This window comes from Harmonia axyridis, chromosome X (genome assembly GCF_914767665.1).
Source record: "Harmonia axyridis chromosome X, icHarAxyr1.1, whole genome shotgun sequence".
NCBI classification, from domain to species: domain Eukaryota; kingdom Metazoa; phylum Arthropoda; class Insecta; order Coleoptera; family Coccinellidae; genus Harmonia; species Harmonia axyridis.
In genome coordinates, this window is record NC_059508.1 from 13,535,682 (window position 1) to 13,554,126 (window position 18,445).

The 18,445-nt window shown below is 35.3% G+C and overlaps 1 protein-coding gene across 1 annotated transcript; it reads right to left on the reverse strand.

The window, feature by feature from the left end:
- Positions 1-926: 926 nt before the first annotated feature.
- LOC123686255 (MATH and LRR domain-containing protein PFE0570w-like) lies at positions 927-15,178 on the reverse strand. The gene is made up of 4 exons (XM_045626272.1): positions 14,985-15,178; positions 7,550-7,635; positions 6,676-6,945; positions 927-2,390 (listed from the first exon to the last, which is right to left on the reverse strand). The coding sequence occupies exons 2-4, from the start codon at positions 7,620-7,622 to the stop codon at positions 1,087-1,089; spliced, it is 1,647 nt and encodes a 548-aa protein (XP_045482228.1). The 5' UTR covers positions 7,623-7,635; positions 14,985-15,178; the 3' UTR covers positions 927-1,086.
- Positions 15,179-18,445: the final 3,267 nt, after the last annotated feature.

The window sequence follows — 18,445 nt, forward strand, 5'->3', positions numbered from 1 at the left end:
GAGTGTTTTTTGGCCTATAACTATGTAATAAACTTCAAACAGATCTCGATTTCAATGAATCAACACTAAACACCAAACAATTCTTGTATAAAAATTCATTTAGCCAGCAGACTGAATTTCGAATGGTTATAAAGCAAAAAATCTACCACCTACCAAAAGTTATTCAACAATAGATTCGAACACTTTGACGGAGATGAACCACAAAGTATTCCACCCTTTGATAGTGATTCCATTCCTCAGTTCCAGATAAAAATTCTCCCCCAACGAAAAAACAACAGAAAGCGTGTTATTTTTCGAATGACGCCTTTGTATACGGAACCCTTGCAGAAATAATCCAACATCCCATTCAGATTTGAAGGAATTCTTGGTTGGAAACCAGTTACTGCTACAGTTATAGCCATCCTCCGCTGTGGGGTGTAAGAGAAAGCGTTCATCAAAGGGGCCACCCTACTGCACTGACCTAATTTCAATTACTAGAGCACCCCAGTTTCCGCAAAGAAAAGGCAGGAGAAATTTATGAAATCTCTTTCAGCACAATTCCAGATACCCAGCAGAATTGGGGGTGCCATGATAGTTTATAGAGCCGGTCCGAGCATTGGGGTTGACATTGATATGATACAAGGGGTGGTTGTAAAAAAGAGATTGCCCTGGAACAGACTTTTGGATCGATGCCGATTTAATAGAGATTCTTCGACTTCAGCAAAGAACCCTAAAACTCCATCGATGTAATGATGTTTTCCTGTGCGATATATAGTCCAGTCTACTCAGTAAAAAGCAGGTACTTTTGTAACATCCTTTGAAAATATAAGTTATAAGAAACTTGTATCGTCTCATCTCCCAATCATTTCAATTCTCACTCTAAAAAAAACTATCACAAAAATGAAACTACTATTACGATGCAACATCAGAGACGAATACATGAAGAATTCAATAAAAAAAGTAAAATTTTATTGATGAATACTGTGAAACTTTGGGTACAAATATTTACAAAACATATATAATCTTCAATAAATAATAATAAATAAAATAAATAAATACTTCAATAAATAATTCAATAAATTATCATTCTCCTGAATTGCAATCTTTTCACCAATGTAATCTATCTAACCACATATCTCTGCTTCTCCTACCCTCAGTTTTTCTGAGCTCCAACTTCCTCTTCCTTCTTCTTCTATCTTCATCATCTTCATTCTCATCGTCATCATCATCAAACTCATCATCATCGTCTTCATCCTCATCATCATCATTTTCAGCCTTGTCTTCATCAGAATCTTCTCCAGTTATTGTATCTACAACGCCATCAAGAATGTCCGATACATCATCTGACTCTTCTTTGACTGAAGTGGAGTTAGTTTTTTTCTTATTACTTTTTAGGGTAGCGTTCTTCTTTTCGATTATCTCATCACTTTCATCTAACATATCCTCAACGACTTCTGCGATTGGGTTCTCTTCACTCCCACTGGATTCAATAGAATCGTCATCTTCCTCTTCTTTTGGTGTAGAAGATGATTTGATGTCATTGGATACTATTGCTTCTGTTGTTGTGAATGATTGGATGGTGGTATATATAGTGTTTTGTACTGTTGATAATTCAGATGCTTCTGTATTAATTTCGTTTTTGATTTGTGTAAAATCTGCGAAATTATTGTTTGTGATATTTTGTTCAGGTATAGCTGTAGCGCTTTCTTCTATCAAACTTGCTTTTTCTGTTATGTCAGCAGCGGTGGATGAGGTTAGAGTTGTTGAAGAACTGGTGGAAGTTGTGGAAGGAGTTTTGATGGAAATAGGGGTAGTAGCGGTTGTGCTTCTAACAGTCTTCTTAGGTGCTTTGGTTATGTAAGAGGTGCGGGTTGGTTTTGGTCTAGGAGAAGTCTTCGTTTTAACTGGTTTCCTCCTCAATGGTTTCGTCACAGGTGCTTTGGTTGTCTTCTTAATAGGTGCTTTGGTTATTTGAACTGGTTGTTTCTTCGCTGGAGGCTTCTTCTTACTACCAGTGTTGTCAGACTCGAAGTATTGATCGATGAAGTCATCGTCAAACACGCTAAATCCTCCATATTCTACAGCTTCCACATCATTCTCCGAATCATCTTCATCTTCATCATCGTCATCATCTCCATCGAAATCGAACTCGTCTTCATCATCTTCGTCGTCATCGTCATCTTCCTCTTCTTCAACAACTGGAAGAGGTTGCGATGGCTCAACTCTAAGACCTTTGGGACCGAATTTGAAGCAGGACACCCTAAGTGAGGCCTCGATGTTGCTCAATGATCGGAGTTCTAAGCCGAGACAAGCTTGGAAATCGTCTCCTTTTCGGCCTATGTTGTAGATGCGGCCGCAGAATTTCGAAATGCCTCCAGGTAATGGCATGCAAACCGGCTGTGGTTTCCTACCTGAAAAATTGATTGAATTAGGGAAAGGTAGGCGTGAAATACGTGGACTACTGAATGTTGCATATTCTGGTCATCAGTTATGCAATTAGGCGATTATCATGTTTGTTAATACATCATTTGATGACGGTTAGTTCGGCTGGTTAATTATGCACAAGGGTACTTTGAAACTATGTTTTAACTCTCGGCATCTTCGTAAACTCGGCTCCTGTGAACACATGTACTCTTGCCGTCGATAGATTCAAAGATGTATGCAGATTAATTCCAGTGAGCTTTTCATTATTCATAAGATCTTGTCGGAGAATAGCAAATGCCGAAACAAACTTGTCATCCACTGTATTGCCATTATGATATACTCTGTTCCAGTTGGAGAATGAGAAGGAATTAAGTAGGATTGTTGGAGAAATAATGAAGAAAAGCTTCTTTTCTCAAATGAATAGACTGACTGAGTATAGGTTCTATTCAGTATGTTCCTGACCGTTGCATATTTCTATTGGTTCGTTATTTCTTACTTAGGGGACCTAGTCTAATGATATATAGATATACTTTGTTCCATAAAAAAAAACAAAAAATGCAATGTTCATTTTTCTATGGCCTTCATCATGAAATACGAATGAAATCTAGATGTCATAATCTTTTGAATGTGTTTTATCATAAATCCAACCTGTGTGTTCAAATTCAAAACGACGTTGTAGTGAAGGTGTGAATATACTAACTGACAAATAAACTGCAACAACCAGAAAGAGCTGTTTAAATTTTAAAGTTTTTTTAGTAAAACAAAGATAGTATAACAAGGAGTAAATGATTGAATTTGGAGAAAAAAACTGTGAAGGTCTTTTTCATGTAATCAATTGTTGTTACTTGAATATTGTAGTCGTTTTTTGCAAGTTTTTTAAATTTGACAACAAACCAACTGTTTGAAGAGATCCAAAGGCAATGTTTAGTTGTTGTTGAAATCATGGAGCACGTGTACGCGGAATTTATCGACAGCTAAGTGAATTTAAAAGAGGTCCAGAGAAAGTATTAGTCTACGGGAGGCGGGGTTGTCATTTCGAAAAAATCACTGACCGGAGTGTTATAAGATGTTGTAAAGCGTGGTTTGATAATACCCAAAATCGAAGAAGAGTAGGCACCGAACGTCGAAGGGGCACAAATGAAGTTCAAGATCGACGTCTAAGACTTATGGCCATTAGAGACCGATTTGCGACAACTCGATCTTTGGCTGATGAGTGGTTAGGAGAACAAGGCCATCCTGTATCTGTCCGAACAGTTTACCGCCGGATAAGGTCATTTGGACTGAAGAATTATCGATCCCATCTTGTGTTACCCCTGAAGGTTGAGCATCGCCGGCAACGATTACAGTGGTGCAGAAAACGTCAACATTGGAATGTGGAATGACAACAGGTCGTCTTTTCTGGAAAATCTCGATTCTCCTTGGGTGCTCATGATAACCGAAGAAGGATTAAACGACGTCGGGAAGAAAGACGTGAACCTCTGTTTGATGTTGAACGTCATGTACACCAGACAGTAGGCTCTAGGGTAGAGTGTTCTTTTGCACATGCAAGTAGGTCACCTTTAGTTTTTATTCGAGGTAACTTGACAGCGCTGCGTTACCTTCCAAAAATAGTAGAGCCTTATGTTCTCCCTTACCTTAACCGGTTCGAGAATCCATTATTTCAGCAAGATAATGCCCGACCTCATGTTGCCAGAGTTAGTTTAAACTTCTTCGAAGCCACCCATGTGATTCTTTTGACATGGCCGCGCAGATCCCCCGATCCTTTGCCCATAGAACAAGTTTGGGACACCATTGGTACAAGGCTTGTGAATTTACCCCAATCCCCTCGGATTTTGTCGGCTCTGAGACATGAAGTACAGGTAGCTTGGGATAGTATCCCTCAAGAAGAAATAGACCATCTCATTGCAACAATGCCGAGACGTGTTGGGCAGTGTATAGATAATCGCGGTGGACAAACACATTAGTAACAAATTCATTAAAAAAATTTTAAACCCTTTTTTTTTTCTCCGAATTGCAGTCATTTACTCCTTGCTGTACTATCTATGTTTCACCAAAAAAAAATTTAAAATTTAGACAGCTCCATCTGGGTGTTGCAGTTTCTTTGTCAGTTAGTATATTTTAAATTCAACTGACAAAAATGAACGGTGATGGAATTTAAGTGTTTCAAATAAATGTCTCCCTATTTCTCGATATAACTGATTCCTGACCTGGACCCCTTCACCTTTGATAGTTTGAACGTCTAAAGTGGAGCGATTTTCTCGAAAACTTCCAATGAAGTTGCTTGGCACTTTTCTGAGCGGAAATCGAACCAGAATCAAATAATTCCTCGTTCCGTCTCCTCATTTTCTGGTTCACGTCGGATTCCTGTACAAAATTCAATCTATTATTTCCGGTGAAATAATTATGATTATTTTCTAGCCGGCTCTTCTTCATCTTCATTATAACAGCTGTAAAATAAAGTGATTCTTGGAATTAAGACGGCCATTAAATTCCTACTCCTCACAATGTCTGAACTTCATAGTCGGTTTACCACACAATAAATTTTATCTTCATCGATGTAAATTTTCCACAATGTGGCTTCCATTGTAGTGGAAAGTGACACGTCGTAAACATTTCGAACAAACGTATTTCCTATGGAAAATTCAAGGAGATAAATGTGTGGGAGTTATTTCAGAATGTCGCTGAGAAAATAAATTCATTATTTTGTACAAATTCAGACCTTAGAGAGGAAACGAGGAATTTATCCTGTAAAATTTTTTTTTCCAAGAAATATCTGCAGATTCTTGGAGGAATATCGAAATATCCAATTTTCAGAATGATGTTCACTTGAACACCTTCGGTCACCGACGAAAAAATCAAAAAAGTTCACAAAATAATTTTGAATGACCGTAAAGTGAAGTTGATCGAGATAGCAGACATTGTGCACGTGTACATCAAAGCATCCACGAATATTTGTACATGAGAAGGCTGTGTGCAAAATGGGTGCCGTGCGAGCTCAAAATCGATCAAAATCAACTTGTCAATGATTCTGAGCAGTGTTTGAAGCTGTTTAAGTGCAATAAACTTGAATTTTCGCGTGGATATGTGACAATAGATGAAACATGACCTCATCATTTCACTCCGGAGTCCAATCGACAGTCAGTTGAGTGGACTACACACGATGAACCGAATCCAAAACGAGGAAATACACAACAGTCAGCTGGCAAGGTTATGGCATGAGTATTCTAGGATGCGCAAGGTATAATATTCATTGATTACCTCCAAAAGGGCCAGACCATCAACAGCGATTATTATAAAGCGTTATTGGATCATTTAAGAAAAAAAGGTGCTGTTTCATCAAGACAATGCGCCATGTCACAAATCAATGAAATTAAGGGCAAAATTGCATGAATCGGGCTTCGAATTGCTTCTGCATCCACCGTATTCGCCAGATCTGGCCCCCAGCGACATTTTCCAGTTCTCAGACCTCAAAAAAATGCCCGCTGGAAAGAAATTTAGCGCCAATGAAGAAGAAATCGCCGAAACTGAGGCCTATTTTGAAGCGAAAGACAAATCGTACTAAAAAAATTGTATCGAAAAGTTGGAAGATCGTTATAATCGCAGTATCGCTCTCGAAGGCAACTATGTTGAATAATAAAATCGAATTTTGCCATAAAAATGTGTTCTACTATGCTAGACCGGGGACTTTTCAATTGACCTGTTGTTTGAGGGAAAACAAATTCTAAAAGGTTCGGTATGGTTCATTTCATAGAACAACTTCTATTCTGTAACCGGGTGGCCCACAAAAGATTGTAGAATATTTCTGTCAATATGATTTTTTTCGAAAAATTACCGGAAATTGTGATATATCCCTAAATTTTGTTCAGTTCATGTCCAGACTTTTATTTTCTCTAAGTAAAATTTTGAAAAGCTCATCAAAATGATGTATACGTGGAATTTAACTTTTTATTCAGATAAGATTGGCTATGTTTTTCATTCTAATATTAAAAAAATTCTTAATTGTGGAATAGAAATTATTAGATTTCAATATTACAAATTAATTAACCTGATGAGTTCAATTCATTAATTTTGGCTTCGACGTTTTCTGAAACTTAATTCAAATAATTATTAATTCTGAAAAATACGTTAATTAATCCACAATCCACGAACGATGCCTTAATAAGTTGGAGCAATTTTTTGTTTCAACATTCGCGAAATCTCCAAATATCTTCACGTTATCCACCTAGTTATTTTTCCTGAAAAACATAACCTCGTGAAAGTATATTTACTCACTGGATATCGTAGTATTTGTCAATACTCTTTCGCCAAAGCTCATCGAGATAGCTAACCGATCTCCTTTAAGATGTTGTAAGGAAGCACATCCAGGTCCTTGCAAGGATACGACGGGCAAATTGAATTCTCTGCAACAATTGCAGAGCTTCATGTTACAGCTGCAATATCTGTTCGAGTTTGTACCACTGGATCCTTGTCTTCTTTTGTCCACAGACTTACGTCCGACATGCTTCTTGAGCTCACCTTTCCTGTTGTGATAGCCTCTTTTATCTGAAATACAATTTTTATCTCATAATTCACACGTTTATCATTATTGCAGTGGGTTTTATTAGAACAAAATATACAGGAGGAAAGAATGAAAGGAACTCAACGGTCGAAAGAAGAGACTCTTTCATCTGTGAAATCCTGGAGACTAATTTCTATCCTTTGCAATGAAGCAAATGGTGATGTTGGAGAAGAGATACTTTACGTTTGGACATCTGTCGTAAAACAGCAATATAAAAGTTTTTGAGATAGCACCTGCTGTGTGGGTCTGCCAGCACTGTGTGTCTTCAGTATCGATATATTGTAAAAACAAAACGAGAACATAAAACTTCCCTTGGATCTCCCAGACCAACTATTTCTGCTGGCGTGGCATTTCCAGCTTTGTCCTGACGCTTACGCTTTTCTTTCATTCAACTTTTCCCCAGTAATGTAAGTGAAATTTCAGATTGCGGTTAGTACTTGAGATAATAAAGTTGAAGGCATCTCATGGCTCAGCAAATTGACATTTTAGGGAATAGGGAATAGAACTCCTTTTTTGAGCTTATATTTATACGAATCCGCCAATCAAAAATAGTGTGATAGGTAAATCAAAAAAAATGTGTTTACTCACCTATGACAGCAGATGCTGCAAATGCAATGAACACAAAAATCAGAAGTAGTTCGAATATGAAGGACAATTTCATTTTGTGACAGTTCCTGAAAAATAAGAGAAATTTGATGTAATTATTCCTTTTCACATCTGAAAAAAATTGATCAGTCATAACCTTAAAGCGATTGAAAAGTAATTTGATATTCTGCATGGAAAATGAACAACTTAGTGGGTTTTTGTTGATGGGAATTCATCAAGCCAAGTAGATTCACATTTTAACCAACTACTTGACCTGAAAATCAAGCTCGTGAAAAATTATACTTGAGCTTGGCTTGGCTTGATTTTAGATATTTATTGCTTGACTTGATAACAAGCTACTTGATATTACTTGAGTTTGATATGCACGCGTCGCACGACATATATTTCTGCAATCTCGGGCGCGCTTAGACTAAATAAGAGGATTCCTCGAGCGCCGAGAGACTGAAGCATCCGCCAGTGTGACTTTATTAGTAGTTTTCTCACATTTCTATGAAATCTATTGGTAGATTTTGGTAGTTTAAAAAATATCGTTCAAAACTTGGCCAAAATGGCCAAGGATTTTTTATCAACGCTTGCATCCACAGCTTCTGTTGAAAGACAATTTTTCAGAGCTGCTCTTACAGTTACAAAAACGCACAATAGGTTAGGCGACAAAGCTATAAGATGCCTCATGTGTCTTAGATCCTGGATGGAAAATTATGAAATCAAACAAAGCCTGGAGGTTTTTCAATATCAAGAAACTCTATTTTTTTTATTTTGATATGATTAATAGTGATTCAATTTATGTTTCTATTTCAAAAAAGTTGATATTTCCGGTTTTTTATATAATAAGTTTGATAAATTAAAGTGTTTTTTGCAAGGTTTCTTCTCATTTCATCATTTTTTTATTGATGTGACACTACACAATAAAACTGCTAAAAATTAAGTAGCTTGACATGATTCAAGTAATGATAAATAAATACTTGACTTGACTTTAGATTGAAAAACTACTACTTGACTTGTATTCCAGGGTTTTTATTGGTGATATAGTTTCTGGTAGACTATTCATGCTATTTTTTCAAAATTTTTTCAAGGATCATATATTATAAAATATTATAACTAGAGTATGTTCACTTTAGTTTTGAAATGACGTCAGACCTTGTGAGATTTTAGTAGCAAACTGGGGATGTTTGCTCTAGTTTTGAACAATGATTAATGGTTTTTCGGTAAACTGTTGGTGAGCAGATTTCCGGTTGATATCGACCGAATAGAAAATACGTGTAGTCCTTAATTAATTACATCAGGGATCCAAGACATTAATGTCCAACGAAACAAATCAAGTTTAGCCGACGGCAAACCCGGGAAAGGCCATTTTTTCCCAGTTTTTCAGGAAATTTCACGAATTTATAGAAGTGCTATATCCATCCGCGTTGGAATTTGCGAGCTTTTCTAGGAAACGGATTTGGCGAGCCACAGAATTCGCTTGGAATCGATCCAAACGCTCGGAGACATCTTATTTCGACCGTACACACACAGACCGTGGCGCTGCTAAAAACGAGTGCTCGAAGAACTTTTTAGACGATTTCTGGAACGTTTACACCAACGTTTCGTGGCACTCTTCGCAAAAACTTTCGGCCAGAAGTTGAGGGACAGGGCCCACCACTGGAACTCTACTCAAATCGCTTGTTTTTCTGTTACGCTGTAGGAGAAATTGTGGAAATATCAAGAATAAAGGGGATTCCCTTCGTATCGGTTTCATTTTGATATTAAAAAAAAAAACTAGTATACTTCAAGACAAACCAAGTTCATTTCATTATGAAGAGGAAGGTATGACATCAACGATGAAAAAGGACAACATTATCACCCAAATGGTCGCCACGGCTATGGTTATAATATAATATAATATAATATTTATTCATCTCAATATCGCAGATGGTGTCAAAATCAATCCAATATATGACTATAATATATCAGTACATTAAATAATATTACAATATCGCGTACAGGCTTTGAAGCCTCTGCGATTAATGTTTATGATAAAATAAACTACATTATTATTATTATTATTAATATAGCACAATCACACAATAATTATCAGACAAACAATTTATGGTTACATTACCATATCATTTGACTTGGGCTTGACTTGAAATCAACTCAGTTTCAAGTAAAATGTTTTTCAATATCAAGTCAAATATTTATTTATCAAGTACTTAACTTGACATTGAAAAACTATTACTCAACTTGAACTTGAGTTGATTTCAAGTCAAGTTATGTTAGGGATTCACGGTTTGACTTGATATTCAAGCTTATCAATTTGATATTCAAGCTACTTGACTTGGGCTTGACTTGAAATCAACTCAAGTTCAAGTCAAGTAGTAGTTTTTCATTACCAAGTCAAGTATATATTTATCAAGTACTTGACTTGACATTGAAAAACTATTACTCAACTTGAACTTGAGTTGATTTCAAGTCAAGTTATGTTGGGGATTGTACTTGACTTGACATTGAAAAACTATTTCTTGACTTGAACTTGATTTGATTTCAAGTCAAGTAGCTTGAATATCAAGTCAAGCCGTAAATCCCTAACCTCATCGAGAAATAACATTGTCAGGAAAATTTTTTTGAAAATTGACATTGTTTCGTTGCTTGTGTTGCACGTAGCACCATTTTGTTAAAAAAAAGGGTCGACCACATCAATATCTTCCAATTTCGGCCACATAGCTCAGTAGCGTAATCCATTCACGCTAACAGATGCACTAGCCTCATTTTCGAACAATTATGATCCAATCATACCACCAGCTTAAAAATCGCACCAAACAGTAGCACTTTGTGAATGGATAGCATTTTCAACAATCATTCTTGGATTTCCTAGTCCCAAATTTGACAATTCTGCGTAGCCTCTGAGGTGAAAATGTGCCTCATCACTGAAAATGATTTTTCGATGAGAATCATTTTGATGCATTTCAAGGACCTTTTCAGCTAAGATACGACAGCTTTTTTGTTAACTGAACTCTGAAAACTTCAGGTCTTCATGCACAATACGATGTAATATTGTTTGGGGAATGCCTAGCTCCCAAGATCGACGAGGAATCGACAAACCTGGGTTTTCGTCAAGAACAGTTGTTCTTGAGCGACTCACACGGTTTCGATTCTTCACATCACTAATTTGTCCCAACAGCTCGAATGTTTCCACCAGTTCACTTTTGGACAGAATCGAAAAATGAGACCATTCCCGGACCAAAAAATTTCCAATTGAACTACTCTAAAAAAGTCTGTTAGAACTGCAAATTTAAAACGCAGATTATCATTGATCCTCTCTCTAGAAAAAAAAAACAAATATTTTCCTTCGTCCTTCAAACCGATTGCCAAACACTTCTTGAATAGAAGCAAAGGATCCACCTGGTTGGATATATTTTCCTGTAAATCGTTTTCTGCAAATATTTTAACAGTGCTCTGAAGCGTTGTTAACTTTTTATTTATTCAACAAGCCAACACAAATTTCAAATAACCACTTCAAACTTCTTTATAGCAGCTGAAGAACAACTCAAGGATTAATTATTAATTTTTCCTCACACAGATCAGGATTTCGAATGAAAATAATCGTCTTCATTTCCACTGAACAATTTTCTCATAACTTGGTTGTAAAATTTCATTTATTTCTCCCACAATGTCAGGGGCAGGTGTTCCTTCCCATATTATTTCTTTTCTAATTAATCTGAAATCAGGTTTCTTCTAGCAAGAGTGCTCACAAATACGGAATTTTTTCAGAATTAATCTCTATTCGTTGTTTTGTGGGACAAGGTCATGTTTTACAAATTCAAATCGTTCATCCTCCACATGCTAATTCTATTCATCATTAAATGATGCTACAGTGTCAAAATGAGAGAAAGTAGAAATCAGCGGAACTAATTACACATGTTTCCCATAGCTCAAGAGAAAAAAAATTGTGCAGTCTTGATGTATCACAAAATTTGTTCATTTAACATGGAATTAGAATTTTGTCGCTCAGCCAAAAGTCTGTGGGTTGGATTCACTTATGACTAATTCAAACTGAAAATCAATTAGAATTTTTTTAATAGCTCAAGCAGAAGATATCGATATTTTTTCAAGAAACACCCTGTAACTCGAGAACGAATCATGATATCTACAATTCGCGTTATGATATCGTATTATTTCGAAAAAAGAAATCAGTCCTTGAAGTCCTTGAAAATGTTTTCTCTTAGCCTTATAGTTTTCGAGATGCTTTCAGTGAGCATACAATTTGGGACACTCTATACAGGGTGGACAAATTTCGATATTTTAGCACTACAACTTTGAAACCAGAGGAGATAGACAAAATCTGATAATCCATTCTCGTTCTCTTTTTCAGAAAAACTTACGAGAGTAGTATTCATTTTTGGCCACCTTCTTTTGTTTTCGAGTTATAAGCGAAAATTGGAAGAATGGTGATATCGAAAAAAATTATATCTCCGTTAATATTGATGATAGAGCTCTGAAATCGAAACATTATATAGGCACTTTTTTATGTAGAATCCAGTGGCGTACTCGTCCGAAGTTATGGTTTTTTTATTGGAAACACAAGATTTCTGTGTCATTTTTTGAAAGCTTAATGTTTCCTGATTTCAAGAATATATGACATCGTATGGTTTGTCAAATTTAAAATTTATATTGATACAAACTATACGATGTTATATATTTTTGAAATCAGGAAAAATTAAGCTTTCAAAAAATGATACAGGAATCTAGTGTTTCCACTTGAAAAAACATAACTTTGGGTCATAGCTTCCTAATTGAAACCCCTGTTGAAAAGACGAACATGCCACTGGATTCTACGTGAAAAAGTGCCTGGATAATGTTTCAATTTCAATGAATAAGTCTGAATCAAGTGAAAGGGTTAGTTCACAGTTTTATGAAAGTCCGAAAATACGTTTTGAATCAATAAATTCGTGTTTAGTTCAATGGAGGTGAATCGTACATTTCCGTTGATTAATTTCGAAAAATAAAGGCTCATCAAACCTGATAACGAGCACCAATCTGCCACGATTTTTCAGGCGTTAACCCTGATGCGGGGCAATTTTTCATTCAGAAACCTTTGAAAAGTTCAAATAGAGAAGAGATTCCACGGTCCTTCTGTGATTTATCCATCGAAATCTCTTTCATGGGAAATACTTTATAAGCTCTGTCCAAAAAACTTCCCACCATTATATTATCATTCTGAACAAAACAAAATTTGCTAATGAAACATTTCTTTATATCCAGCTTTTCATAAATATTCCAAATCTTTTATATTTCATGTTACATAGGTCCCCAATGCTGATTCACCATGTTTTAATAACGAAGAGGGTGCATTAAAATTAAATCCCCCCTCACTGTGGGAGTTTTGAAGAGGCTCTGGATAATCAGCTTTTTTTATGAATAAGATATATAACAAAATTAAGCTGATTTCATTTCCAGGAATTTGTCAATTCATGAACCGCTACCCATTCCAACAAAAACGCTAAAATATTAATTAGAGCTTCAGAATCTGCAGTTCAGAAGAACTTCTATTCTCAACTGTTCTGAAGAGAGTGAAGCTTCACGAAAATGTGTAGGTACATCTAAAAACTTATCTCAACTTTTATATACACTTCGAGACTGCAGTGGAGTCAAAGTAAACATTAACCTAGTAAGTTCAGTATAATTTCCATATACCTATATATTTTTTTTTGCAATGCTACAAAGCTCATTTCATTTCCTAAATATTCGCTTCATGAAATCAAACCTGAGTATTCGAGTTTTTAAAATTGATGTATTTCAAATCAAATGAGTAAATATCCTTCATCTTCATATTTACATAGCTGTTGATACTTCTTTGTAGGACCGTTCGTTTTCTCATTTCTTTTGGCATCAGATTTCCGCTTCTTATATGTTAATCTACATTCGAAGATGAGCCAGCATCAAAAAGGAAATTCACAACAGATCTTCGTATGTTTGAATGGTGAATTTTCTAGTTAAAATTTCCATATATGAACGTTTCACGAGATGAAAATGCATAATAAAATTTTTACCTTATACAGGGTGTAACATGAGTGACTGACCATGGGCTAGTGGTGAATGCAGATCACTCAAATCTTTCAGAAAAGCAACTTGTTTTGTGTCCTAAGACTGTTAGTTTCGGAGATACAGGATGATTCATGCAAATTGGCCTAAATTTCTGATCTCCTGGGAATCAGCAGTCAGATTTTGTTCAAATTTTGAGGGTTTATTTACTTCAAAACGATTAATGAAACTTCAATATTTTCAGGGTAGTACTCAGATTATTGAGTTTTTCCTAATACATTCACAGTTTACTTTTTCCAAGATGGACAACGTCATTTTAAATTTGATATCTAGTTTCAAAAGAATTCAGTTTCATCAAGCATACTTCTAATCGATATTTTAAGCAGCCTGTTACAACAATCAGTAGGTGCTGAGTGTTTACAATGAAAGAGAGTTGAACAGAAAGCTATAAAATCCGAAAAATTATCAGATTACATCGAATATTATCACAAAAGGAATAAAAACAGGACCGTATTTCAAAAAAGTCACATAACAAATAAATTCTTTCGTTTGCTACTCCTTTGAAATAGATGTTTCATAGTGAAAATTGAATTCATTAGACTGAATTATGTATTTTTTCATGCCAATAACGATATTTCTTTAAAACGTGTAAATAATATAGATATCGAAGTCTAGAGAAAAAAACTCAATAATCTGAGTACTGCCCTGAAAATATTGAAATTACATTCATCGTTTTGAAGGGCTGCATGAAGTAAATAAACCAACAAAATTTGAACAAAATCGGACTGCTGATTCCCAAGTTATGGAGATCAGAAATTGAAGCCAATTTCCATGAATCACCCTGTATCTCCGAAACTAACAGTCTTAGGATACAATATAATTTACTTTTCTGAAAGGCTTGAATGACCTGTATTCACCACTAGCCTATAACTCATGGTACACCCTGTATAAGGTAAAAATTTTATTCTATTATTATAAATTACAAAAAAATGTTTAATCGTTTTTAATTTATCAAAGTTTAGGGGTGTCTGACAGGGGGTAGCAACTGTCATAAGTGTCCGGTAAACGATGACAAGTTATACCGAAGAAAATATGAAAAATTGAGCTTTATAATAATATTGATTTTACCGATTTTGCCGATAGCTAAGGGAAAAACCAATTTTGCATTTTACAATTACGGTGTTTTATTAGTTTCGATAACATCAATTTGTTTTTATATGTTGGATAATCGTTAGAAATCAATCAAGCACCTTCTAGTGTTCACGAAAAAATTAAAATAAAAAGTAAAAGTGTCAAATGGCAAGCAAGCTTTACAGACTTCATTCACCAGTTATTCAAATAAAGTGTAGCACAAAATCCGATCAAGACTAAGAGCGAAATTAGGGGTGACACTTACCCTTGTACTCCTTAAAGAACAAATCACTAATCAGTATTGTCTTCAGTGCCAGAAGCGAAGTTGTTGGCAGTCAGTTAAACTCTGGTAAGATTTCTGTACCTATTGGTGCATTCGTATGGAAAACCAGAAGTGTGTCACGAGAGCCGGGTCAGCGCACGTCCATCCGGTACCACTGTGGTATGCTTGAGAACCTCCTAATGTCTTGGCCGCGAATCTAACTCAGCGGCTGACACTAAGTCATGGTCAAACTTTCTCCAAGTTCGTTACCATTGAGAAAGCAACCGTCGGAGAAGACACAAAGAGGAATAATCTAGAAGTACTTGATTGAGAGCCTCCGCGTCCGAAGGAGCTTCTTTAATCTACTCGGTTATTTTAAATATTTCCAGATTTCAAACGATACCAGTGGCGTAACGAATAATGAGCGATTGAAGGAGTCACTCCAGGGTTAAACACTCGGAGGGCGTCATAAAATGAACCAATAATAATCATTTTACTTTCCTTTGAAATCGACACGTCAGTAAAAAATCGGACCACTTTACAGTTTATGAGTTTATTATCGCTTTTTATATAAGTACTTTTATTGCACTACGAGCTCGTCTTTGTCCGAGGTTTATTATTTTCCTTTATCTATCCGCTTTCTCGGCATCGCCCCTTATTTTCCATCTGTGATTTTTGCATTCGTCATCGGTATACACTTACCCGTTTTTTCAGTTTTTTGTATCATTCTAGTCACAAAATTTCAATATGTAGTTATCAAAGAACTGAACTGAGTAATTCGCATCGAAAAATTGACTGGGCTGTGTTGTATAATTTATTGTGTTTCATTCAAATTCCAATTTATTTGTGAAGACATCAGTTTTAAATTGACTACATCAACAGCGTGTTCCCGAATTGGAAGTACAATTGAAAATGACAGATTTCTCGGATCATTTCAAGAAAAAAAGTCCTATAACATGAGTCCACAAACGCTTTGTTTTTGAGATACAAGTGTTAAAGTTCAAGTTTTTCTCTCGAAGCACCTTTCCGTCACAACATATTTAACTTGAATTGGCATAGATATTCCAATTTAAAGTTTTCATCATGTGATATCCTAATTTTGAATGCAAATCTACAGGGTAATTTTTTTCTGGAAGGGTGTCCGCTTCTTTCCTCCAGAATTATTTTTTTGTGAACCACTGGTAGTTAAGAATAATTCAAAAAGAAACTCTGGTTCGGAACTACACTTGGTTTCTTGTAGTTTTGTCGTATCTGCAATCGATTTCGAGAAAAAAATTCAATATAGTAATTCGCAGGAAAATCCAAATTATTATAAATATCCAGTTAGGTAGCTGTGATAAATAAAGCAATTATAAGTTTTGGTACTTATTTACCAACTCTGAACACAAAAAAGTAGGACTACAAGAAACACCCTGTATCTTGAAAACAAAGGGTTTGCTGGCTCATGTTTATGAGCCACTTCATTTTTAAAATTATCCAAGGGATCTCTTACATCTTTGTTGAAATAAAAAAAAATAGATGTAAAATCCTTCTCCAAAGAGATATTTGTTGAAGTAGAATTGCTTCAAATCTAGTCAAACCCAGAACTCCCAAGATTAAAATCAACTTTTTCATTCTATTGACAGATCTCGAATTTCCATAATGATAAGTTCAAAGTTTTTGATATAATTTAATTTCCACCACAGTCATTGAATAAGAAAGGAAATCTAATTCTGATTTTAGGCATTCGTATTGAAATTCCAAAAAAAAAATAGTATCGTTCCTAGTTTGATGGATTCAGAATTAGAATGCACTAGTGAGACTGAAAATCTGCCAGATGCAGCATTGACTGCACAAAATTTTTGCGATAAGTCAATATATCCGACTGTTTACTTGGCACTATATATTTGATCTCTGTAATGCCTGTGTGGCGAGCTCTGAGAGGAGTTTGTCAACATTGAAGAGGTTGAAAACTTGGCTCAGATCAACAATGGGTTAGGAAAGATTGGCGGTTTTGGCCTTATTATACATCCATAGGGAAATTGAACTCGATATTGATTCTGCGATAGAAAGGTTTGCGAATATGAAGAGGAGATTCTTGGAATTGGAATGGTATTATGAAAAGGACAAAATATATAACGAGTCAATGATTTAATTTACCTTTCACAACAATTGTTTCTGAGATGTTAGTTTCTAGGCATATTATATTTGTGTTTTTTCTGTTCATTATGATCACTAATGTATTGAATGTTTTCTTACGAGAAAAAGGTTTGTTGTTGTTGAACTTCTTCATTTATAATTCGAAGTTTCAAATCTTCAAAGTCACTTCTTCTAAACTCCAAAATCAATATCTTATTTCTGTGAATCTATGTATCATATTAAAAATAATTATGCAAAATCGATCAACACTTGACATGTTCAAATGAAATGCGAAAATTTCTGAAAACATCAATACTGTTAGTGCGTGAATAGCATTGTTATCAACGGAATGTCTCATTTCTTATCTCCTTTCTCAAAAATCACGTCCAGAGCTGTTATCAATTCTGGGCACGAATTGATCAAATTGCTTACCTTATAAAATATTCGTTCTAAATTCCTACTAACCGTTAGATCTAGACGAAAATCGTACCTATATGATTTCAAACGAATTAATGAAGTACGTTCCGCCATTATCATGCAGAAATCGTCTGGTGTGCTTTGAATACGTACAACCAGAAGAAATGCACATCCGCTGCGATGACACCTCAGAGTAGGAGGAGGACCTCAAATTCACCAGAACGTGCCATATTGAAGAAATCAATTAAAAAAATCTTGTGTATAACACGCCTTACTCAATAGAAAATAGAATAATAATCTTTTTTTTTCATCATTCATGCTAGCGACATTTTCATTTTGAAATTACTCGAAAGTTTCCTTTTCTATTATCAATCAGATAAAAATATCGATCCCTCTATTTTGGTTAACTTCAAATTTTCCCGCGAATTCATTTAATGATTGGTAGTGTCATCTGTGAGCGTTGCTGTTAACCTTTTGTAAGGTGTGTTGCATGAGATGGAAGAAAATGATACTTTTCAATTAATATATTTTCTCGTTAAGTCATTAATTTAAATAAATTTGTATTGAAAAGAATATATAATCCTTGGTTATATTTCACGAATAATATAACGATAAACATTCTTTTTCTATTTCTTCCATATTTTTCAGATAATTCAAATGACGTTAGTGGGTTCATCTGTATTGAAACTTTCATTGAAATTATTGTTCCAGAATTGAAAATTGACTAAGATTTTCATCATCTTGAAAGGTTTCCATTAGTATTTGCATTGTTTGAAGAATATTTGTGACAAAACAAAAATGGTATTTGTTTGAATTCAAAGCGTTAAATAAAGGAAATAAGTATGGCGCATGATCCGGTTGTTTTATTTTACTAGGCATGTGTGGGGAGCGCAGACAACACTGCGCTTGTTGCCCGAACATTCTTATGG

What these genes read in the sequence shown, in the direction of transcription:
- LOC123686255 (XM_045626272.1), bottom strand. Translation starts at nt 7,622, where the DNA reads ATGAAATTGTCCTTCATATTCGAACTACTTCTGATTTTTGTGTTCATT. An exon ending in TGCAGCATCTGCTGTCATAG is followed by an intron (nt 6,946 to 7,549) that starts GTGAGTAAACAC and finishes ATTGTATTTCAG; the next exon opens with ATAAAAGAGGCTATCACAAC. An exon ending in GACAAATACTACGATATCCA is followed by an intron (nt 2,391 to 6,675) that starts GTGAGTAAATAT and finishes TCAATTTTTCAG; the next exon opens with GTAGGAAACCACAGCCGGTT.